The sequence below is a fragment of the Copadichromis virginalis genome, linkage group LG11 (assembly GCF_057382275.1).
Source record: "Copadichromis virginalis isolate Kocher_CV1m ecotype Utaka linkage group LG11, C_Virginalis_male_GT1.1, whole genome shotgun sequence".
Taxonomy (NCBI): Eukaryota; Metazoa; Chordata; class Actinopteri; order Cichliformes; family Cichlidae; genus Copadichromis; species Copadichromis virginalis.
Genome location: NC_140628.1, coordinates 2,318,828 through 2,344,764, shown reverse-complemented (window position 1 = coordinate 2,344,764; position 25,937 = coordinate 2,318,828). Strand labels below are relative to the sequence as shown.

The 25,937-nt window shown below is 44.5% G+C and overlaps 1 protein-coding gene across 4 annotated transcripts in view; it reads right to left on the bottom strand.

Annotated features, from left to right (window-relative positions):
* The window catches only part of grik2 (glutamate receptor, ionotropic, kainate 2), a 351,880-nt gene that overhangs the window by 215,468 nt on the left and 110,475 nt on the right, over positions 1–25,937 (bottom strand). For all 4 annotated transcript variants that reach the window (XM_085472845.1, XM_085472848.1, XM_085472846.1 and 1 more), the window contains 2 exons: positions 22,596–22,649; positions 15,822–15,995 (listed from right to left, as the gene is read on the bottom strand). In XM_085472845.1, the coding sequence (XP_085328971.1) occupies positions 15,822–15,995; positions 22,596–22,649 (228 nt within the window). The remainder of the gene's footprint in view (positions 1–15,821; positions 15,996–22,595; positions 22,650–25,937) is intronic.

The following is a 25,937-nucleotide window of genomic DNA, read 5'->3' as shown; positions in this document are numbered from 1 at the left end:
ATCCCCCCTTGGACTGTCTTGGTGCAAAACCAAGACATAAATCATGTCTCCTGGAAGGGGGAGGACGTACCACAGGCAGGGCACAGCGAGCTGAAATCTCTGAAACCGACTGGCCTTCACTTCCTACGAGACAGAGAAGCTCTTCTACCCCTGTATACGGGAGGAAACAGGACTGGATAACCGTGAATAGGAAGGTTAACAACAAACCTCCAAAACAACTGAATCTGAAACTGCAGAACAGATTTGCTCCACTATCAAAGGACCCTGGATCTATATCAGACAACCATCCATCTAAAAGTAGCGAAGTAAGGTCTGAAAATCCACGGGGAAAGCTAAAGACTAGGCCTGAAACGCTGATTGTGGGTGACTCTGCCGTAAAGGATGTACAAAGCATGTGCGGTAAGAACACTAAAGTCCTCTGCTTTCCTAACGATATGGTCAACAACCTGAAGGCGAGAATTCTTCAAATTGCAGATGAATATCCAACTGTGACAAACATTGTCCTGCATACAGGGTCAAACGATGTGTCCAAACAACAATTGGAGGTTCTGAAACGGGACTTTATTGGATTATTAAACACTGTAAACTCTCTGAATGCAGCTGTATTCATCAGTGGGCCTGTACCGCCGGTCAGAGGAGGAGACGAGAGATTCAGCAGGCTGTTTACACTGAATAAATGGCTTATACCAGCATGTGCTGACCACTCAGTGCATTTTATCAACAACTTTAATATTTTTTGGGAACGCAGGCATCTGTTTAAAGCAAATGGATTTAATTTTAACAAGTCAGGGGTGAAACTGTTCACCTCCAACTTGTTTTATTCCATACGTCATCCATCTGTGCTTGGTGCCAAGGCTGAGATAAACGAGGAGTTATCTCATAAAGAGGAACAAACAGTACTCCAAGAACAGACAAAGCCCAGCAGAAACCTTGAGGAGGAGCTCCATCTGCCCCCACCCGGGATGAGCCTCAGAAAGGAGAGACATCTGAGGCAAGAAGAGGCAAGAAGAGGGGTCCCTATTTGCCTCCAACTCTCTCAACAACACCAACGACCAGGACCAGGATCTTCCCCAGTCCCCCAAACCCCTGACAGGCCATCACCCCCATCACCCTCCTCCCCCTCCCTTTCTCCCTCCTCCCCACACCTGAAATTCACTGAAGAGATGATGGAGCGGGTCAATGCTGGGCTCAGATCTACCCCCCGGCCCAATCCCTCTTTGTCCCCCATAAACCCCCCACCAGAGCAGCCAAAGGTTCGCCATCGAGCCCCACCCTCAACAGAGCAATCGAAGTCACATTGCCCAGCCTCGCCCCCCTTAGTTCCTCCTTACCACCTTCATGCCCTGTCTCCACAGTCTGATGTGTGATGTGTGGAGGGTCCGGGCTGTGAGGATTATGGCAGTGGTGACTTTTCCCAGGAGAAGCTGGGACCCTGTTTACTAGAAGGTTTTAAAATTTCTGTACTTTTAGGTGACAGGAGACATGTGGCCTGGTCAAAACACAGAGAGCTGCACTCTAAAAGATCTTTAAACATAGTAAACATACCTTGTGTGCCACAGACTGCTCCCAAACACGAGGGGACAAGTAATACCTCTAAAACACTTAAGTTGGCTTTATTAAACGTTAGATCTTTAGCTGGGAAAACATTTTTAATTAATGATTTAATCACTGAGCACAGCCTTGATTTTATGTTTTTAACTGAAACTTGGTTGGACCAAAGTAACAGTGGACCCCTCCTAACTACAGTTTTATCAGTGAGGCCAGGGTGAGCAGGAGAGGAGGGGGGGTCGCTGTCTTATTTAATGAATCATTTCAATGTAAGCAGCTATCTCCTGGAAGTTTTCAGTCTTTTGAATATGTGGCTTTACAGCTGAAGGCCCCATCCAAAGTTGTGTTTCTTAATGTTTACAGGCCTCCCAAATACTGCACAGACTTTTTTAATGACCTCAGTGAACTGCTGTCTGTGATCTGTGTTGATTTCGACTGTGTAATTATTGTTGGGGATTTTAACATCCATGTGGACAACCCTCAGGACAAAGGGACTAAAGACCTGAGTAACACTCAGCATGTAACAGAGGCCACACATAATAGAGGACACACTCTTGACCTACTGATCTCCAAGGGCCTGAGCATTTCAAAGGTTACTGTGTCTGATGTGGGCGTGTCTGATCATTACTGTGTTTTCTTTGAAAGTAAAATCTCAGCCCACACAAATATATCAACAGCAGTGATCACAAAACGGTGTATAACTGAACACAGTAGTGCAATTTTTAACCAGGTCTTCCCATTAACACCTGACCTGTCCAGAGGGTCAGTCAATGAGCTCGTCAATAGCTTTAATGCAAAAATGTTAAATGTAATGGACACTATTGCTCCCATTAAGGTGAAGGTTATCTCTGGAAGGAAAAATTCTCCATGGAGAAACTCCACACTAGTGAAAAATGAAAAAAGAGAGTGTAGGAAAGCTGAGCGCAGATGGAGAAAAACAAACCTCCAGGTTCATTATGACATCTATAAAGAGAAACTTCACAATTATAATTTACAACTGAGGAGTGCAAGGAGGTCCTACTTCTCTGACATCATCACTAAAAACAGCCATAATGCTCGGGTCTTATTTTCTACAGTTGACAGGCTAACAAACCCTCCTGTGCCAGTGGCAGCTGAACTTCATTCAACCATGGCCTGCAATGACTTTGCCAAATTCTTCACAGACAAAATCCAAAAGATTAGACAAGCAGTTGGTACATCAACAGCAGATCCAGGATATGTACTGTGTCCACCAAAAAACTGTTTAAACACCATCAAACAGTTTCACCCGATTAACAGCAAAGACCTGGAGGACATCTTAGGTCAACTGAACTCCTCTTCTTGCTGTTTAGATGTCCTGCCAACAAGTTTTTTCGAAAAGGTCTCAAAGACTTTGGAGTCAGACCTGTTACAGATCGTCAACTTTTCTTTATTATCAGGTGTGTTTCCAGAATCACTAAAAACTGCTGTAATCAAACCTATACTGAAAAAGGACAATCTTGACAAGACACAAATGAAAAACTACAGGCCGATCTCAAATCTCCCATTTTTAAGTAAGATCATTGAAAAAGCAGTTTCTCAACAGCTCAGTTACTTCTTAAAACAGAATAACTGCTATGATGCCTTCCAGTCAGGTTTTAGACAGAACCACAGCACTGAAACCGCTCTGACAAAAGTGTTTAATGACATATGTCTGAACACAGACAGTGGAAAAATGTCAGTCCTAGTTTTACTGGATCTCAGTGCAGCATTTGATACAGTTGACCACAACATATTACTCAAACGACTGGAGAACTGGGCAGGTCTTTCAGGAACTGTACTAAACTGGTTCAAAACATACTTAGAAAACAGGAAATACTTTGTATCAATAGGTAACTTCACATCCGAGCAGACAAGTATCACATGTGGAGTTCCCCAAGGTTCCATCTTGGGACCCCCTCTGTTTAACATTTACTGGCACAGATTATAAAGAACAACAAAATAAACTACCACAGCTATGCAGATGACACACAAATATATATCACAATGTCACCAGGAGACTGAGGCCCTGTACAGGCTCTTGGTAAATGCATTGAGGAAATTAATGACTGGTTGTGCCACAATTTTCTCCAACTAAACAAAAACAAAACTGAGGTAATAGTCTTTGGCGCCAAAGAAAAACGATTACAGGTCACCAGAGAACTTCAATCTATACATCTAAAAACCACAAACCAGGCGAGAAATTTGGGTGTAGTGATGGATGCAGACCTAAACTTAGAAAAACACATTAAGACAATAACAAAGTCAGCTTACTATCACCTCAAGAATATTTCAAGGATAAAAGATCTGATGTCTCAACAGGACCTGGAAAAACTAGTCCATGCATTCATCTTTAGTAGGCTTGATTACTGTAACAGCATCTTTACAGGTCTACCTAAAAAATCAGTCAGACAACTACAGCTCATTCAGAACTCTGCTGCTCGAGTCCTCACTAAGACCAAAAAAGTGGACCACATCAGTCCAGCTCTGAGGTCCTTACACTGGCTGCCTGTCCGTCAGAGGATAGACTTTAAAGTTCTGATGCTGGTCTATAAAGCTCTGAATGGTTTAGGACCAAAATACATCAATGACCTCCTTACCCAGTATGAACCTTCCAGATCCCTCAGGTGATCTGGATCCGGTCTTTTATCAGTTCCCAGAGTCAGAACCAGACACGGAGAAGCTGCATTCAGATTTTATGCTCCTTATATCTGGAACAAACTCCCAGAAAGCCTCAGATCAGCTGAAACACTCAGTTTATTTAAATCCAGGTTGAAGACTCACCTGTTCTCAGCTGCATTTGAATAAAGCACCAAATCCACACTTTTAAGCTTAAATTTCAAAACTTACACTAACTACTGATCTTATCTATTTCTGATTTTATCTGTTTTGATTTTATATACTGTTTTGTTTGTTTGTTAATTAATTAAGCTTAAATTTCAAAACTTACATTAACTACTGATTTTATCTACTGTTCTGATTTTATCTGTTTTGATTTTATATACTGTTTTGTTTGTTTTGTTTGTTTGTTAAGTGGGTTTAGAGCTCTGGGTAGCTCCCCAACTGGGTCTAGACTGGGTCTAGAGAGTATTTTAAATTCAGGGAATTTAAAATAGAAAGTAGCTCGTCCACAGAAGGACTGGTAGCTCCCCTTACGATAAAGGTTCAGATTGTGCGAACAGGTGTGAAATGTGTGTATTTAGTTTGTTTGTTTGTTTGCTTGTTTTAATCAATTTTAAATCATGCTTTTTATTTGTTTTTGTTTCTAATGTCTCTGTAAAGCACTTTGAATCACCTTGTTTTTGAATTGTGCTATACAAATAAATTTGCCTTGCCTTGCCTTGCCTTGATGTACCTCTGTCTGACTCCGGCTGCTCCGGCCTCAATATCGAGTACATTTCGTGTCAAAGACACACTCACACTCTCTCTCGCTCACACCACAAGAAGATTGTTGATTTATGTATCTGTGCATATTTTAATGTTCCAGTTTGTTTTTTCTGGTGCAGCAGTCATTGATACATCATATATTTCTATTTGTACAATATCCTTTTATATCCTGTTTGTGTTTATATAACACAAGTAGAACAGGAGCCTTCAGAGCATTTATAGAGTTGATCTTGGAAAAGCAAAATGTGTTTGGCACAACAGTGCATTCAGGTCATAATTCTTATATATCATTAGTATATAATAATAATCTTTTTCTTGAAATGACAACATGACAGAGAAGTCACCCAAACAATACTTCAAAAACAAATAGATCAGCTGAGTGTCTCTTTAAATGCCATCTGAAACTGCAGGTGACTGCTGAAATGCTCATAATGCTGATGTAGAAACTGCACAAATGGAAGACCCGATTACATTATTTGAAATAATGTGTTTGCAGATAATTGTGTTGATAACAGACTAGTGCTATAAACATTGCAGTAAAGTTTGTAGCAGCCTGTAGCCCAAAATGATGAATGTGACAGTCTTTATAGTCCACAGTGTTATTTTCCTGTTCCACATAATAACATGTTATTACTAATTTAGTTTCCCTTATATTGGAGCTCTGAGCTCAATCACTTTGCATCACTCTGACAATGACGGTGTCTCAGGTATTCTGCAGCCCAAAAGGTTAACCATGTTGCACTTGGTAATTCTATTGTTTGAAAACTTGTTTGGTGATATATTCTGGAAACTAAATAATAACAGTTTATTCAAAAGTTTGATATTTAAACTTGTTATTAAATGTTTTTAATAGCAAAAGAATGTTTATTTTTTTGTTACTCATTTTTTCAGCTTAATGTTAATTTCACAGTGTAGTGGCTAAAGCATAACAATAAAAAGACTGCATTCATAAAGCACTCCTATACTCTTATTTACCACTTAGCACTTAATATTACACATTCACCGATTCCCACACAGCCCTGCACAAAGGGGCAGTCACTGGGTTTAACAGTATTGTGTAAGAACACACCAATGTGCAAACTGGAAGAAGACCCCGGTAACCCACCAACATCCCAACTGGTGGGTGTTGACCAGTGCTAAAGGTCTTCTTTCAGATACTTGATGAACTGACGCCCAGTACACATTAAATATTTTGAACTTTGAATCATGTAGAGCTTATCTTCTGTCCAGAGAAGAACTAAAATATGAAACTGGATTTTCTTTTCTTTGTGTCTCAAGCCAAATTAACATACTATCTCAAGAAGCAGAGATAAACTAACACTCCCAAGGGTTTATTTCCTCACTTTTTAAAAGCTTGACAGATAATTCCAAAGCCATCTCTTATTTTGAAGGGTAAAGATAATTGCTATGTTTCAACACTATTGTCACATGACATGACTGCTTCAAATGGAAGATAAACAGTAGTAAGAGTAATAAATAAACAAGAAAACTTAATGAATGAACTGCACAGACACAATTTCATGATGAATCATACTGGCAACTGGCACATTTGAGCTAAGTAGCCCATCAGAGAATTCTGATCTTAAAACCATTAAACATCATGCAAAGTTTAACAGTACATCAAATCTAGTTTGTTTGTTTTTTACTTTTCTTTTGCTCAGCTAAAGGAAGACAAACATATACTCACCCACTAAAATCTAATTCTTTATAAATAAGTACAATACAACATGACTCACTTTTTCATCAAATTGTGAAAACTGTGAAACTTCAGATACTGCTGTGGGATTAATATCCACATTTAGTAAGATCTGAGAGAAGGAAGTACACTTGATCTCAGAGTCTTTGAAAACCAAACAGCAAACTTGGTACAGGAATTTAAAAAAAAAATCTCTTACAGTCCCAGATAGGCTGGTCAGACAAAGAAAGGTCCGTGTCCATTGTTAGCCTACGTCAAAGAGCTGACCAATAAAGACAAAACATTCCATGTTTTATGCATTGTTTGCATGCGAAAAGACAAGTCTCATACTAGGCTCATTCAAAGGATGAAATCCAACATTTCTCTTAACAGGGTAGCTGTGGTTCAGGAGGTAGAGACTGAAGAAGAAGAACGCTTCTCCCACTGAAAACGCTACGACCAGATGATCAGAATCAACCTTTTGGGACTCAGGAGGTAGAGTTTGGTTTGTGTTACATGGACTGTTATCTCACGGGTGGGGAAGGAGCCAGAGCTGGTGTGTGAGATTGGGAAATGCCAACTACATATAGTCAGCCTTCGAGCTCGGGCTCTGGAACCAGTTTTCTGGAGATGGGTTGGAACCCGTTCCACCGTAAGCCTGGAGAATGCTCCACCCAGGGACTTTATTGTTCTGCTGGGGGACTTCAACGCTCACGTGGGCAATGACAGTGTCACCTGGAGGGGTGTGAATCTGAGCCCCATCTGAAACCAAGTAGTTTTTTATTGTTGGACTTCTTTGCTAACCACAGTTTGTCCATTACAAAGGTTTCATAAGTGCACATGGTGCCAGGACAACTTAGGTCCAGGTCCAGTTTTGTTATTGTATCATCAGACTACGCTCGGGTAAACACAGTTACTAAGCTGTCATCTTATCATCACCTGAGGGTGAGTTGGATCAAGAGACAGGAGAAGATGCTGAACAGACTGGCAGACCCAATCTTACAGAGAGGGTGAACTGGGAATGTCTGGCCAAAATTCCCCCATAGCTCTGTAAAAAACTTACTGGCTCTGGCTTGATTGCAGTTGTTGCTGCTAAGGGTGGCCCAACCAGTTATTAGGTTTAGAGGACAGTCACTTTTTCCCTGTTTGGATTTTTACCCATTAATCATAAACACCCATTAATCATTCATTTAAAAACTACATTTTCTTTTCACTTGCTTTAGCTTTGTCTCATATTTAATTTGTTTAATAACCTGAAACATTTATGTGTAAAAACCATAAAAAATAGGAAATCATGTTGAACATTCACACAGATTTGTGCCGTCAAAATGTTACATGTTGGCTGCTTCTTAGTGGGTTTCCTGGGTTTCTTTTCTGTGTGTGTGTGTGTGTGTGTGTGTGTGTGTGTGTGTGTGTGTGTGTGTGTGTGTGTGTGTGTGTGTGTGTGTGTGTGTGTTTAAATAAAATACATTCTGTACAGTAAATGTAAGGAGGTTCACTACCAAACTGTCCTGGAGTTCATCACGCATGTTCGAGTGGAGCTCAGATTATATGAACATGTCTGATGTCTGGATCTTACTTTAAATAATATCTGTCAAAAAGAAAACGGCTTTCCATCACAGCCTCATTTAAATGTGCCCATATCTGTAGCATATTTATGGTAATATGACAATAAAAGAGATTCAGCAGCACTGATGTGTGTCACAGGCTGGGTCTCTGACCCAGCGCTCTGAGTTCATGTTTGTATTTGTCTCATTTTGTTATGTGATTTAGTTTGTGTTATTTCCTATCTGCCTTTAGTTTAGGCAGTTATTGTTCCTGGGTTTTCTATGTTTTGGGGTTTTGTATTTATTCATCACATATTAGGTCTGTTAAGTTGTGTTGTCATGTTTTAGTATTTCCTGTTTTATTCTGACAATGTCATGTGTTCTTTGTTTATTGTATTTAGCTTTCCTCTCCTGGTCCTGTCATTAGGTTTATGTCTGTCAGCTGTTTTCCCCCATGTGTCGCCACTTCCCCTGATCACCTCATGTCTGTATTTAAGCCTTTTGTTTTCTTCATGCCATTGTCAGGTCGTCTGCTCATCCATGTCTCATCTCCAGGTACCCATGTCAGTTCACTATGGTTAAGGTTTTTCATGTTTTGTTATTAGTTCACCCAGTTTAGGTTATTGTTTAGTTTTCAACGATGCCCTATTATTTTGTACCCTCATTACTAGTCTCATTAAACGGCTTGTTTTGTTAATCCACACCACGTTTCGGTCTGCGCTTGAGTCCTCCTCTGCAACACATACGGCCTGCCCCAGCCAGACCGTGACAGATGTGACTCTGAATACAAAGCAGCAGCAACAAACAAACAGATGACCTTGATGGCTCAAAGGTCATCCTGTTTGCACAGATGACAAGCCTAACTTCTGATAAAGAAATAAATGCAGTAATTACAGACATGCCCAAGTATTTTTTGAACCACTTTGAAAATTGCAGGCCACACAGTGAATCAGACAGCAGCTAAGGCAATTAACACGGAGAGATACTATGGTAATGAGGCGATGGTGCTTGTAAGGTCACTCACGTTGTGCATGTTAAGCCACAACTCAGGGCAGCGTTTCTTTGCCACTTGATTAATTGAAGGTGACATAAAGGTAAGAGGTGCAGAGTTAATTTATCTGATTTGTCCTACACTGACAGTTGCTAAATAATACAATCTTTATGAGTTTATTTAATCATCTTCCTGATCTGAGGCATTGTGTCGATCTTTTCAAGAAAATGCCACAAACCTTGTTCTTTTTTGATGGACTGAAAACATTCATGGTCTGGAGGGAATTATCAGTCTTGGTAGAGTTATGCAGTCTTGGACTGTACTTGTCAGCTATGTCTTCGTCCTGTAAATGCATCTTCCATGGATGCAAGAATGTTCAGCTTGAGCTTCTCATTTAAATGTCCTGAGAATTATGAAAGAACTAATAGTCTTAATGACTCAGTCAATGCTCAGCTGTGCACAGAGGTGAAACTCATCACAATGAAATGGAATCAGGCCTCATTTTACAGCTATAAATAAAATTAGACATTCATTTGCATGTTATTGAGTGAATAAGTGTTTGGTCTCCTCTGACCCAACCAGAATTCTGGCTCCCACAGATTGGCTGTGTGCCCATGTGGCACACAGATTACAGTCAATCAATCAATTACAGATATTCCTGATCTCACTTCATTAAGTGTATAAACCACACCTGTCCACATAATCATCACGGGCAAGACGACAGAGCTGTTAAGAGATGTCAGGGACAAGACTGTAGACCTGCAGAATACTAGAATAGCTAACAAGACCGATACCAAGAACGTTGGTGAGAAGCTGACGTAGCTGACGTGATTATTTGGAAATGGGAGAAACATAAAATGACCATCGATTGCTCTGGTCTGAACCAACGTGTTAAACAAAAACTTTGCATTAAGTATTTAGGGATTATTGGCACTTTTATAAAAATATATTACACATATACATGGTAGAAAATGAAAGTGCTGTTTTTATTAACTGAATGAATGAGTCTAGAACTCGTGGGAATTTCCTGTATTTCCTTCCTGATGCGCTGTCACTGCCTGAATCTTTTTTTTTGTTTGCTAGTTTTAGGGGTATCTCTCTGCTAAACTCTGTTAATCTTATAAGAGTCAAATTAGGGAGTCAAATGGTAATATATAATACAATTTGATTTATATAGCACGTTTAAAACTGAGGGTACACCAAAGTGCTTCGCAGTAAGGAATAAACAGGAAATGATTACACTGAACAGTAAGTCATTAAAACAAGGTAAACAAAGGCATTAATAAGTAGAGATAGGGAGAACTGAGAAATGAGTAGCGATACAGCAGTTAGTGAGCGGTGAAAATTCACAAGTAGGAAAAGCCGGGTTAAATAGGTAAGTTTTCAAGCGTGCTTTAACCCTTCTCAAGGCAGGCGCTGCCGATTTGCAACAGTTAAAAACTAACAACCTGATTACCCCCCATACTTATTTAGGTTTTTTTACTCAGAAGTACCACTGCAGGACTTGGTTGTGCATTAGCAACAAAAAGTTTAATTTGAGCCTGAGAGGGTTAAAGGATTGAATGGAGTCAGAGGCACGAATGGTAGCAGGAAGGTTTGATGCTACAGAGGCAAAGGCACGACCACCCCCAGTCTTCAGACGGTGCCTGGGCTGGGCCAGAAGAAACTGACCAAATGATCGTAAAGAACAGCTGGGAGTATAGAGACTGAGGAGGTCGGCGAGATAGTCAGGCACAAGGTTGTTTAGGCATTTGAACATAAGCAGCAGAACTTCAATACGAAGTTTAGGAGTCAGCCGATGTAAATCAGGGAGCACTGCAGTAATAGAGCCAAACTTTCTAGTTCCGGTTAGGAGACGAGCCGCAGCATTCTGAACGAGCTGTAATCGTTGGAGGTGAGCGAGGTGGAGTCCAGAGTAGAGTGAGTTACAATAATCTAATCTGGAGGTCACAAAGGCATGGATATGTTTATGGATAAGTTTATAGTAACATGTAGTGCTTTTACTCTTAAATAAGGTTCATGTAACATTAGGCTGATGTGTCCCTCACAAAATAGTGGAAATGCTTCTTTTTTCTAGGTACTTGTGTGGTGATATACATGTAAGTAGTACATTAATACTGTGGAGTGGAAGAGGAGGTCTGTGGATCACACAGTTTTTGATCGGTGCTAAATTGAGTGGAATAAAGTGGATAAATGAGAGCAATTTATTTGATCTGTAACATTCTCTTTTTTGCTTAAGTAAACATCCTAAACCAATGCAGGAGACTCAGATTTGGTCCTCTGTATCATTCTGAAAGCGGAACACAATCCTGTTAGTAGCAGCAGCAACAACACCACCAAAACCTTCTGCTTTTCCTTCAAATCTTGATTGTGTAATTAAAAATCCACTCTGGTGTTGTACAGATGCAAAGTTGAAAACATTTATGATCTTAACTGTTGATGTCGTAATGCCATGAGTTCCTTTTGATAAAATATTCTGAGCTGTCAGTAAAGATCCAAACAGAAAACTGTACACAGCGACATCAGAGTTTTCTCTACCACTCCATACTGCAGAGCATGAACTGTGTCCAGAACTCCATATGAACATCTGGATTTAATTGTAATGCTTTGTTTAGAACATCAAGAAAACGTGTTACAGTATTTTGTTTCAAGTTGTCATTTTGATATGCAACATGGAACCTTAAACACGACACACAGATGAAGCTGTGGAACCTCCCGTCATGTCGATATGCTTTAGCTGCTAACTGATTGCCATTTGTCTAATTAATCAATCCCCAGCTAACACCAGCTATTAATTCACTGATGAGCAGGGTCACAGCACACTCCTCACACACATAAATCTTTGCCTGTTACTGATCCAAAAATAACTGCACAGCTTGATTTGTCTGATTAATCTCTGTGGTGCACTACAAAGTGAAAAGACCTTATTATTTAGCTTGTTTTTTTTTATCCATGGATTCGAGATATCAGCACGACTGTAGGACTTGCTGCTTCTGCTGGAAGCTAGTAGCAATAAAAACACCCTAAGCTTTAAGTGTTCAGTGAAAATGTCCAGTTATTACACACACAGTCCATTTTAGGTCTCAAGTGGGAAACTATTGATTGAACCACAAATCTAACAAAACAGCTTAAACTGAGTAACACCCACTTTCCAATATCAATCCAGAAACATGACTCAGCAAGTTGTTGCTCTTAGAAAAAAAAAACAATCTGCTATTCTCCTGAGGCAATCTAATGTTTTCAATCAGCAGCCAACATCAGCTGCTGCTAGTGCGGCTGCCAGTGCTGCCAATGCGTTCCAACTGGCATCAGACTAAATGGCTACATTTGGCCTAACATATAACACCTCAACAGTCATTGTGGAAATATAACACAAGGACTTTCACTCCTAACTTCCCTTCACCCACTTTCTATCTTTATTTTTCTTTTTTCATTCCTCCCACCATCTCATTTCTCTGTCCTGCTCCATTACTTTATTTCCCTTCCCATTCCTTGTCTCTGCTGGTTTGACACTTTTTGGCCGAGTTCCCAGTAAACAGTATGGAGGAACAGCTATTACACACAGTGTGCTCTGATCAGAGACGTTTCAGATCACAGCGACAGAGATGCTTCTCATCACACCTGGAACTCGTTTGGAACTCGGGTCACAAAGGTAGTCCGCCTGACTCCAGCAAGCTGCCTCGGACGTTATGGTAAGAGAAACCAGCGAATATACATCCTAAGAAGTCTGCCTCTCCGTGAATCGCTACCTTATCGTGGTGGAGGGGTTTGTGTGTCCTAGGGATCCCAGGGGCTATGTTGTCTGGGGGCAAATTGGTCCTGGGTGAGCGACCAGACAAAGAGCGATTCAGAAGACCCTTAGACCCTCGAGGGAACAGTTTACCCTGCCCTAGAGCCAGGACCGGTGAGGGTGCCCGAGGGCGAGCATCCGGTGGCCGGGCCTTAGTCCATGGGGCAGCCCGAAAAGGGGACATGGGCCCATCCTCCCGCAGGCCCACCACCGGCAGGAGGCGCCATAGGGGTCGGGTGCATTGTGTGCCGGGCGGCGCCCAGGAGCAGAGGCCCTGGAGGACTGATCCTCGGCTACCAAGACTGGCAATTGGGACATGGAATGTCACCTCTCTGGTGGGGAAGGAGCCTGAGTGCATGAAGTTGGAAGGTACCGGCTAGATATAGCCGGGCTCACCTCTATGCATGGCTTGGGCTCTGGAACGAGCCTCCTGGAGAGGGGCTGGACTCTGTCTCAGTCTGGAGTTGCCCCTGGTGAGAGGCGACGGGCGGGGTGGGTATTCTAATATCCCCTCGGCTTGCTGCCGGTATGTTGGGGTTCTTCCCGGTGGATGAGAGGGTTTGTTCCCTGCACCTTAGGGTCGGGGAATGGGTCCTGACTGTCATCTGCGCTTATGCGCCGAGTGGCAGTTCAGAGTACCCAGCCTTCTTTGAGTGCTGGAAGGTGCTCCATCTGGAGACTCTGTTGTCCTACTGGGAGACTTCAATGCTCATGTAGGTAACAACAGCGAGACCTGGGGGGGCGTGATTGGAAGGAACGGCCTCCCTGATCTGAACCCGAGCGGTGTTTTGTTATTGGATTTCTGTGCAAATCATAGTTTGGCCATAACGAACACCTTGTTCGAACATAAGAGTGTCCATAAGTGCACATGGCACAAGGAAGCAAAAACTCGGGTGTGGGAGGAGTTCGGAGAGGCCATGGAAAAAGACTTTCGGACTGCCTCGAAGAGATTCTGGCAAACCATCAGGCGCCTCAGGAGGGGAAAGCGATGCTCTACCTGCACTGTGTATAGTGCTGGCGGAGCGCTGCTGACTTTGACTGAGAAAATTCTCGGGTGGTGGAAGGAATACTTCGAGGACCTCCTTAATCCCACTGACACGTCTTCCGAGGAGGAAGCAGAGTCTGGGGATGAGGGGAATGACCCGCCAATTTCCGGGGGCGAGGTCACTGAGGCAGTTAAACAACTCTTTGGTGGCAGAGCCCCTGGTGTGGATGAGGTCCGCCCCGAGTTCCTGAAGGCTCTGGACATTGTAGGGCTGTCCTGGTTAACACGCCTCTACATTGTTGCGTGGAGATCAGGGGCAGTACCCTTTGACTGGCAGACCGGGGTGGTGGTCCCCATCTTTAAGAAGTGGGACCGGAGGGTGTGTTCCAACTACAGGGGGATCACACTCCTCAGCCTCCCTGGGAAAGTCTATGTCAGTTTGCTGGAAAGGAGAGTTCGTCCGCTAGTCGAATCTCATACAGGAGGAACAATGCGGTTTTTGTCCTGGTCGCGGAACACTGGACCAGCTCTTTATCCTCTCCAGGATACTTGAGGGTGCATGGGAGTTTGCCCAACCAGTCTACATGTGTTTTGTGGACTTGGAGAGGGCATTTGACCGTGTCCCTCGGGGGGTCCTGTGGGAGGTGCTGCAGGAGTATGGGGTGTCTGGCCCATTGCTACGGGCCATTCGATCCCTATACAACCGTTGCAAGAGCTTGGTTCGCATTGCCGGCAATAAGTCGGACTCGTTCCCGGTGGGTGATGGGCTCCACCAGGGCTGCCCTTTGCGGATGCTGCACCGGTCCGTCGTGGTGAAGAGAGAGCTGAGTGTAAAAGCGAAGCTCTCAATTTACCGGTCGATCTACGTCCCTACCCTCACCTATGGTCACGAGCTGTGGGTAGTGACTGAAAGAACGAGATTGTGAATACAAGTGGCGGAAATGAGCTTCCTCTGAAGGGTGGCTGGCCTCTCTCTTAGAGATAGGGTGAGAAGTTCAGCCATCCAGGAGGGGCTCAGAGTAGAGCAGCTGCTCCTCCACATCGAATGGAGCCAGCTGAGGTGGTTCAGGCATCTGACAAGGATGCCACCTGGGTGAGATGTTCCGGGCATGTCCCACCAGGAGGAGGCACCGGGGCAGACCCAGGACACACTGGAGCGATTATATCTCTCGGCTGGCCTGGGAATGCCTGGGTGTTCCCCCAGATAAGCTGGAGGAGGTGGCTGGGGAGAGGGAGGTCTGGGCTTCTCTGCTTAGGCTGCTGCCCACGCGACCCGGCTTCGGATAAAGCGGAAGAAGATGGATGGAGAAGACTATCATTTCTAGAACACTGTTTTATGCCATTAGTGAATTGATGCCTGAAAACCACTGGGAAAATCACAAGGTTATTTCCACTGTCCAATTCGTCAACCACAGTAAGAAATACGTGCATGAGATGCAGTATAATATGTAATAAATGTAATAAATGTTCAAATTTCATGACTCTCAACTGAAGTATTTCTCCTACTTAAATGGATATACAACCAGGAGAATTGGGAGATATTATACAGAGTTTTTAATCATGGGAATCGTGAGTAAAACTTCAAGCTTGCATAGAAGGAAGCATCATATCATCACACTGAAGGTTAGAGCGCTGACAAAACTGAAGAAGCAATCAACAGCAAAAATTTATGTACCTCTGTCTCAGTCTGATAGAAGTCTACAGCTGTGGCAACACATTTAATTACAAATTGTATTAACAAAGAAATCCCCTACTTTCATCATTCATTTCCTTCCTCACCATGACAACAGTTTCTGAGAAAGATCAATAAGTAACTGACCATGGGTCCACATCTGCATGTCAGTGAACAAAACTCTGGCAAAGTGCTTCATTATACATTCATGAACTTTGTCCAAACTCACAGTCATGAAGCCGTCCAGTAATCCGGAGTCAGGTTTCGGTGGAGCCTGCAGTCGCTCCATGGACCACTTCTCGATGATAGAAGCCACCTGGCTGTTCTCAGTGTTGAGTATCCTGAAACCCGTCATGTTTACACCACTGTACCGGTAAGGTTCCACGTCCAGTGCAAACAGATCCTGGAAAGAATAGATACAATGTTAACCTCTATGTATCATTTTATCCCCACTCATCCCTGCTATAAGCTGAAAGGCAACGTGTACCCTGGACAGGTTCGTCAGTCTATTATAGGTTTAATTCAACAAACCCAACTCACCTGTCAACTTGTCCATCACTACTGCAAACAAGGAAGGGGTCAGAGGTGATCCTCACTGTAATCCCACCTCAACTTTGAACCCATATGCCACTCCTACCCCACACTCCACCTCAATACTGCTGTCCTTATACATGTCCTGCACCACCTAACAGACTTTTATGCTACGCCTGACTTCCACACAGAAAAATTTTAGAATACCATAGTTCCTCTCTTAGTACTATATACAAAGGCACTGATAATTTAGAATAAACACCCTTAAAGCAAATATTGCATTTGCAGTACGTTTTCTTTGCAGGGAATTCACAAAAAAAAAAAGTAAAGTAGAGAAAAAGAATAAGAGTGACAGCGTTTTGATCCCTGACAGCACTAACAGCCTTTCCAGGATGAGAGTGAGATGGAGCATTTACACTTTGATCTGAGTCAAATCTTTGACCTTGACTTGTACACACAGGCATTTGTGGATCTTGCATTTTGTTATGTAGATACTGAGAGGAAGTTTATTCTGAAATAACCAAAGGCAAGGTTAGGACACATATGATCTCTAATGTGACAGATTTTAACGAGCTGTCAAGAAGGACTGCTATTGTGAAGACAACAATTTAATTTCAGTTCAATTCAGTTTTATTTATACAGCGCCAACTCATAACAACAGTTGCCTCAAGGCGCTTTATATTGTAAGGCAGACCCTACAATAATACATACAGAGAAAAACCCAACAATCATATGACCCCCTATGAGCAGCACTTTGGCAACAGTGGGAAGGAAAAACTCTCTTTTAACAGGAAGAAACCTCTGGCAGAACCAGGCTCAGGGAGGGGCGGGGCCATCTGCTGTGATTGGTTGGGGCGAGAGCAATGGGTCATTTGAACTAATTCTGAAATTATTTCACCAGTTGGCAGCAGAAACAGAGTAATTATTGTGAAAGTTACGATGAAAAGAATATAATGATAAATTTAAAAATGACATTAACAAAATGTCATCTGTTGTTGTTATTTGTCATTTGTCAGCACTGCATGTTCACTAGCAGTTTGCCAAATACTAGTGTCATTGTGTACATGGCAAAAACTGTTTTATAGTATATTTACTTTGAATGAAAGCCATTTCATTTTTGAAAGTTAGCTTTTTCCCTATGTGTACCAAAAGCAGCGATATTGTTCCAAATGTCTGAAATGATTGAACTGAAGGTTTGAAATGCTTTGTATGTATTATTGTAGGGTCTACTTTACAATATAAAGTGCCTTGAGGGGACTGTCGTTGTGATCTGGCGCTGTATAAATAAACTTAAAATTAAAAAATTAAAGTTGTTTGGCTCAAAGTATGTGAGCACATAGTTAAAGAAAAGCACCTGCCTCTTTCCTGATGCATGCCCAAATGAAGTTTGGATGCCTTGGATCACCAGATGAGAAATCATGTCATCATCTCAGTCTCATCTTTTATTAATCTGCCACATCATTTAATTAAATATCCGGACTGTGAAAGAAAATCATTGAATAAAGCACAGATGAATAGAATTACAACAGTGCATTTTATTTAATAATTTCTTCAGTTTTGATATCTCCAAACAAATGTGTCTGTGTAGGTTCTCCATCATCCAGCTCATGGTAATCTAAGGAGCTTGAAAAGAAAAGCGACTGGACTTCTTCAAGTTTCTTGAAGATGATTCATCTCTTATCTAAGAAGCTTCTTCAGTTCTAAAACCAAACGGTGGAGAGTCTCAGATAATTAAACCCTAGTGGGCGTTGTTCCTTAAGAGGCTTGTTGACACACTACTGATCCTGTGACTCATCACATGAGGCAAGGTGTGAGAAAGGGTGTGGGTCATTATAAGCAGAGGTTTCAACTGAAACCATTGTGAGACAATGCTTCACCCTAACACGTGACCTATGGAGATGACCTGACCCAAGATGTGAGTGGGCGTTAAGGCGTCTGGGAAGGATCTCAAAACTGGATTATAGATGGCAGACAGTTGGTGTCGTGAGCCACGCCCTCTGTTCAAAGATGGTCGCTCACAGTGGACACAGATGCTTCTTTCACTCCTCTTCAAACCATCTGTGTCATGGTCCTGGGTCATGTGACCCAGTGTGTTATGCTTAGCCTATTTTGATGTTTATTATTTGTTTAGGTTCTCTAAGGTAGTCCAGCCATTTGTATATATCACCCCTGCATTACGTCTCCCTTGCCCTTCGTGTGTTTATGTCTGTGTGTCTTGTACTGTCAAGTTCATGCTGTCAGTTATGTCACCTCCCCCTGTACTATGTCTCCCCGGTTCATGTCTCATGTTTCCTGTTTTACTTTGAAGGCCTGCATTCACTGTCAGTGTATTCAGTTTTACTCCTCCTTTCCTGTTGTTAAGTTCATGTGTGTCAGCTGCGTTCCCATGTGTGGTCACTTCCCCTGATCATCCCTCATGTGTATTTAGTCTCTGTGTTTCATACAGTCTGCGTCGCGTCATCTGTGTTACCACCCCCTGTGTTCCGTATCTCCAGCCATAGCTTTGCCTTAGTTTATGTCCAGTTTAGGTTTCTGTTTAACTATTACTCTTATGCTGCCCTCACTCTGTTTTGTTCCTTTCATCAGCCAGAATAAAAGGCTCGCTTTTGTTTAACTCCACTCCTGCATCCTCGCTTGTGTTCGCTCCTGGGTCCACCACACACATTTCCGCACGGTCTGCCTCCGCAGACCGTGACAGTACGACGCGACCATGCCGGACCCAGCGACGCATGAGAGGGAGATCGTCCAGACGGTGGAGTCGCTCTGTGGTAAATGGCTGCAGTGCTCCGAAGAGGAGGAACGGGAGGAGTTAGCCCGCCAAGTGGGAGTATGCATGTCTGTGTTTCCCTGGCTATGGAAGGCACTACACCCGCTGATCACTGACCTTCTCGTCACCGCTCTCCAACTCCGTCCGCAGCCACGGCTGCCCAGTGTGCGGGCTGTGCCGCCAGAGCCCTGCTGTTGTCCCGTTTCCCCGCTGCTTCGCGAGCCGGAAGCAGTTGCGGTTGGAACGGTGAGGCTCGCCACCGTCACACCTTCCGCTCGCGCCCCGTCGGCGTCCGCGTCTTCACCGCGGTCTGGCCGCACGGCGTGGCGCACGGAGACGACGGAGGCCATAGACTTTGGCGAGGAAGAGCGGCAGCAGGTGTTACGGGCTTATCGGGAGGATGAGCTCCGGTGGAAGCCCTGGCTCATCCCGGAGGAGGACCTCTCACCTGCTGCACAGCCTACCAGCCGCTCGCCGTCTCCAATCCGCTTAGACTTCACTTCGCCTGCCTCATTTCTGGCAAGGATGTGGGCGGAAGACGGGGAGACCGCCGCTACACCACCCTCTGCATTGGTGCCATCAGCGCCCATCGTGCCAGCTACCAGAAGGGGGCGGCGCCGGCGCCGCCGTTGCACCGCATTAACTCCGGTGAGTGACTGCGTTTTCGTGCCTCAAGTCCCTTCTATGAAGCAGAGTGAGACAAGCATTGATTTGCCGAGGCCGGAGACTATAACGGAATTGGGCTCCAGAGCTGAAAGACCTGTGTGTGACTGCTTTGAAGGAGCACACAACGAAACCATGGACCATATTCCTGACTCTGTAGGATCCAGGATTTTTTCTAGCGTTGCTCTCACAGTCGCGCCACACGAAGCCCAGGTTCACGAGACAGCGAAAGGGGACCACACGTCTGCCGTACAGGCTGCTTCTCAGCCTGCTAGGAATGGCGTGAGCTTTCTCTCCGCCTCAGACTGCCTTCTGCTTCAGCCGTCTCTTCCAGCTGGAGGGCCCGAGGAGCCCGTTCAGCCTCATGCCTCGTCAGCTGGAGGGCCCGAGGAGCCCGTTCAGCTTCCTTCCACGTCAGCTGTACAGGCTGCTTCTCAGCCTGCTAGGAATGGCGTGAGCTTTCTCTCCGCCTCAGACTGCTTTCTGCTTCAGCCGTCTCTTCCAGCCGGAGGGCCCGAGGAGCCTGTACAGCCTCAAGCCATGTCAGCCGGAGGGCCCGAGGAGCCCGCCCGGCCTCACGCCACGTCGGCTGGAGGGCCCGAGGAGCCCGCCCGGCCTCACGCCACGTCGGCTGGAGGGCCCAAGGAGCCCGCCCGGCCTCACGCCACGTCAGCTGGAGGGCCCGAGGAGCCCGTCCAGCAACCTTCCTTGTCAGCTGGGGGTTCAGGAGAACCGCACCAGCCTCATGCCTCGTCAGCTGGAGGGCCCGAGGAGCCCGTCCAGCAACCTTCCTTGTCAGCTGGGGGTTCAGGAGAACCGCACCAGCCTCATGCCTCGTCAGCTGGAGGGCCCGAGGAGCCCGTCCAGCAACCTTCCTTGTCAGCTGGGGGTTCAGGAGAACCGCACCAGCCTCATGCCACGTCAGCTGGAGGGCCCGAGCCGCCCATCCAGCCATCTTCTGCTTCTGCTACGCCTGGTCCGGCCTCTGCTCCTGCCTGTGCTTCACCTGGTCCAGCTTCATCAGAGTCTTCATCCTCGCCTAGTCCAGCTTCTGCCTGTGCTTCGCCTGGTCCTGCCTCGCCTGCTCCGGCCCCGCCATCGCCTGGTCCGGCTTCTGCTTCGCCTGGTCCAGCTTCGGCTTCTGCTCCTGCTTCGCCGTCGCCTGGTCCAACCTCTGCGTCAGCGCCTGCTTCGCCGTCGCCTGGTCCAACCTCTGCGTCAGCGCCTGCTTCGCCGTCGCCTGGTCCAGCCTCTGCCTCAGCTCCTGCTTCGCTGTCGCCTGGTCCGGCTCCGTCGCCTGTGGCTGGCACGCCACCGCCTGGTCCGGCTCCGTTGCCTGTGGCTGGCACGCCACCGCCTGGTCCTGCCTCGTCTGGTCCTGTGCCCACCGGTGCGCCTGACACTGGAGAGCCACCGCTGCCTTCCGCGCAGTCGGCCCCCTGAGCTGCTTCGCCGTCCCCTTCGCCGCCGCCGTTGCCTTCCGCACGGCTGGCCTCCTGACCGGCTCTGTCACCTGTGGCGCCCGCCTGGTCGGCCCCCCGACCGTGTGACCCTTGAATTCTTGTGCCCGTGGGCTCCGGGTCGGCCTCCTGAACTGCACCGCCACTGCCTCCCGCATGGACAGCCTCCTGATGGGAGATGGCGTGGCCTGTTGGGTTGCCGCCCTCCGGGCCGACCCCCTGAGCTATGTTTGGACTGTTGTCACGTGCTCCAGTGTTTTTTGTTGGCTGTTTTTTCTTTCTTGTTCTGGTCCCTCCGTCCTGGTCCCCCGCCGCCCGCCCGGGCTCGGTGGTCTGTTTCTTTTGGTTTAGGGCTGTCTGGAGCCAGCCCTTGGTGGGGGGGTGGTGTCATGGTCCTGGGTCATGTGACCCAGTGTGTTATGCTTAGCCTATTTTGATGTTTATTATTTGTTTAGGTTCTCTAAGGTAGTCCAGCCATTTGTATATATCACCCCTGCATTACGTCTCCCTTGCCCTTCGTGTGTTTATGTCTGTGTGTCTTGTACTGTCAAGTTCATGCTGTCAGTTATGTCACCTCCCCCTGTACTATGTCTCCCCGGTTCATGTCTCATGTTTCCTGTTTTACTTTGAAGGCCTGCATTCACTGTCAGTGTATTCAGTTTTACTCCTCCTTTCCTGTTGTTAAGTTCATGTGTGTCAGCTGCGTTCCCATGTGTGGTCACTTCCCCTGATCATCCCTCATGTGTATTTAGTCTCTGTGTTTCATACAGTCTGCGTCGCGTCGTCTGTGTTACCACCCCCTGTGTTCCGTATCTCCAGCCATAGCTTTGCCTTAGTTTATGTCCAGTTTAGGTTTCTGTTTAACTATTACTCTTATGCTGCCCTCACTCTGTTTTGTTCCTTTCATCAGCCAGAATAAAAGGCTCGCTTTTGTTTAACTCCACTCCTGCATCCTCCTGGGTCCACCACACACATTTCCGCACGGTCTGCCTCCGCAGACCGTGACAATCTGTCCTCTCTGTCCAAAATGTGAACACTGACATCCTCAAAGAGTGACCTTTGACCTTTAGGTGCAGATGGACTGCTGAGTCTTGTAGTCACAAGACTACACAAGACTGGAAGACTCAGTCAGAAGGCGACATACTTTGTATGTTACATACATACCATAGCTCAGGGTGGAATTAGTAGCACTTTTTACACAGTAAGACTAAACTATTAATCAAGAAAAAGATGAAAAAGAAGAACAATGAACAAACAATAACAAAAAGAGGAAGCAGAAAAAAGGAGGAAAAATATGATGGAATGAAGAAACATTTGGAAGATGATTCATATTAAAAGATATCATCAGCTGATAAAGGAAGGATAAACCAAGAGAAAATAAGATGTTACAAAGTAGTGTGATATTATTTTCTTTGGCTCTGGAAAATGAATCACCCACTGAAAGAAAAATAAATGAAATGAAGATTGAGAAGCTGCACCATCTAATGTTTTGACCATGCAACAAATCTTTATGGCGATATGGAACTGTGAGTTCGATCTGATGAAGAAATGACTGTGCAGGACAGTCTCTGACTCTACTTACCAGTGTGGTAAATATATAGTGATAGTACTCTGTCATCATCCCCATGGCAAGAGCCTAAGAAAGACAGTGACAGAAGGGGGCACATTGGGAGAGATTTATAAATAAATCAGGAAGCAGATAAAATGTTTTGTCATATTCTGCACACACACACACACACACACACACACACACACACACACACACACTGTTTTGTAAGGCTACATCGCTGTGTTACCATGTAATGTGAGAAGGCATATATTGTGCTACACTGCTTTAGCCCAGCAAAAACACAACCATGCGAGGCAGGACACAGCGCCCAGGGTGATCATACATTTAGAATACTGCTAAAGTACAATATGCATAATTCTGTGGAACATCTGGAACATTAGCATCACCAAACTAACATTCACAAGTAGTATTAAGCACTGCAGAGTGGAGCTATTGTAAAAGAGCTGCTTTTGTTTATTTTTATTTCAAAAAATCAAAAACATATTTTTCCAGTGTTAAACTGTTTTCAGTGCGTGAAAGTGTAAACATGGTATGTAAAACGATTTAACATTTCTCAATAACAAAGCAGTCTGCAGAGTACTAATCCCTGAATATGCAAAGGTTTGTGTTACTGCATTATGTCATCACAAAGACGGATATGTTCCTGTAACAATAAATACATCTTCTAAAAGCAAAACCAAATGTGCTCATTGTGCTTGTAGCACACAAGACTCTGAGTCTGAATGTGGCACATTTTCATGTAACACTTTTCTTCTAGTGAAAAAATAATCTGACTTCTTACTGTCATACTCTTGAGGAAAAAAAGTTCAAAGTTGTTCTGCGAGATTGTTTTATGATCTATTAGATGAATAATTACTATAACGCCTTGCCTCAGTTGTTCTCTTCTGCTCCCAGCATCAACAGTGAGCAACAGCCCTAGCTAATAGTAGCCTAGAAATAGAGTCAGCTAATCACTGATGTTAACAAACAGCAGACATTAAAGTAGCATATAAGGATCAGCCCATGTACCAAACTCTATATAAGGACACCAAAGCGCTGATGTGGCTTCAAATTTTTTTTTACCAGTGAGAATCTGACTGTGTAAGCAAGCAAAAACCAGCCAGCTGCTAAACTGGACATCAAGCCCTTTGTCTGCGTTAGCATCACCAAAGAAAAAGCTCCACTGGACTAATAAAGGCTCTCTAGCCAAACAGATATTTGGGGGTCAGCTCAGCACAGCATTTAATCTACATTTGTATGTACAGTCATGGCCAAATGTTTGGAGAACGACACAAATTTTGGTTTTCACAAGTTTGTTTTTATGATAACAATTTGCAGAAGGTTGAGAAGAGTGATCAGATGAAATGCAAAGTCCTTGATGCTTAATCCGAACAAACCCATCACCACTGCACTTCATCGCTGCCATAGAAAGACCTGCTGAGATCTTTACAATAATCTTCTCATTAACTCAGTGAGAATGTTGATGAGCACAAGGTTGGAGATCATGATGTCATGCTGACTGGATGTGTTAAAAGGAAGGTGATGCTTGAAATCATTGTTCTTCGTGTTAACCATGGTTAGCTGCAAAGAAACACGTGTAGCCATCATTGCGTTGCATAAAAACGGCTTCACAGGCAAGGATGTTGTTGCTACTGAGATTGCGCCTAAATCAACCATTTATTGGATCATCAAGAACTTCAAGGAAAGAGGTTCAGTTGTTGTGAAAACGGCTTCAGGGCACAAAAGAAACTCCAGCAAGCACCAGGGCCGTCTCCTAAAGATGATTCAGCTGCAGGATCGGAGTGCCGCCATTGCAGAGCTTGCTAGGAATGGCAGCAGGTGTGAGTGCATCTGCACGTACAGTGAGGTGAAGACTTTTGGAAGGTGGCCTGCTGAGGTAAAGTCATTTTCTCTGATGAAGCCCCTTTCCAATTGTTTGGTGGCTGTAGCTCAGGTGGCAGAGCAGGTCAGCCACTAATCAGAAGGTCGGTGGTTCGATCCCAGGCTGCCTCCTGGCTGCATGCCAAATATCCTTGGGCAAGATACCAACCCCATGTTTGCCTACTGTTGGTGGTCAGAGCGCCCGGTGGCGCCGGTGTCCGGCAGCCTCGCCTCTGTCAGTGTACCTCAGGGCAGCTGTGGCTACAATGTAGCTGCCATCACCAGTGTGTGAATGGGTGGATGACTGAATGTAGTGTAAAGTGCTTTGGGGTCCTTAAGGACTAGAAAAGCGCTGTACAAATGCAGGCCATTTACCATTTGTTTGGGGCATCTAGAAAAAAGATTGTCTGGAGAAGAAAAGGTGAGTGCTACCGTCGGTCCTGTCTCACCCAACAGTAAGGCATCCTAAGACCATTCATCTGTGGGGCTGCCTCTCATCCAAGGGAGTGGGCTCACTCACAATTTTGACAAAAAACACAGCCATGAATAAAACATCCTCCCACAGGAACTTCTTCCAACCATCCAAGAACAGTCTGGTGAGGAACGATGCCTTTTCCAGCCTGATGGAGCACCGCCCCATAAGGCCACAGTGATGACTTAGAGGCTCGGAGAACAAAACACTGAAATTTTGGGTCCATGGCCAGAAAACTCTCCACACCTTAATCCAATTGACAAATTGTGGTGAACCCCAAAGAGGTAAACAAACATGACATACAAAAACCCACTAATTTTCACAAACACCAAGCATTATTACAAAAGAATGGGTCACCATCAGTCAGGCCCAGAAGTTGATTGACAGCATGCCAGGGCGAATTGCAGAGGTCATGAAAAAGAAGGGCCAACACTGGTCAAATATCGACTCTTTCAAAAATGTGATGTAAATGACAATAAAAGCATTTGAAACGTATGAAGTGCTTGTAATTAATAATTATAATACATCACAGAAACAACTCACACAAAGATCTGAAAACACTGAAGCAGCAAACTTTGTGAAAACTAATATTTGTGTCACTCTCAGAACTTTTGGCCATGACTGTATGTATTTATTTACTTACATGATATGTTAGCTGAACATTTCAAGGGTCAAGTTGCTTTATTAGCTAATTTTATCAGCTATTCATTACCAGGTTCAGGCTAGAAAACACTACATCTAACTGAAAATGCCTTTCGTTTTGCTCACTGAATGCATAAAGCCAAATGTTGATACATTTTTCCATTAGTAAGCTGTGTTTTGAAAAGAAGTAATATATTTGTAATTGCTAGTTGCATTCAAAGGCTTAGACAAAGACAAAGAGCATAAAACCTGGATATCTGAAATAGAGCTTCTACTAATTCATGGTGAAAAGAGTTAGTATGAGAACAACCCTTGAAGAAATGCAAGCATGTCCAACTGATCATGCATAGACCCATAACATGTTGGACAGATGTTATATC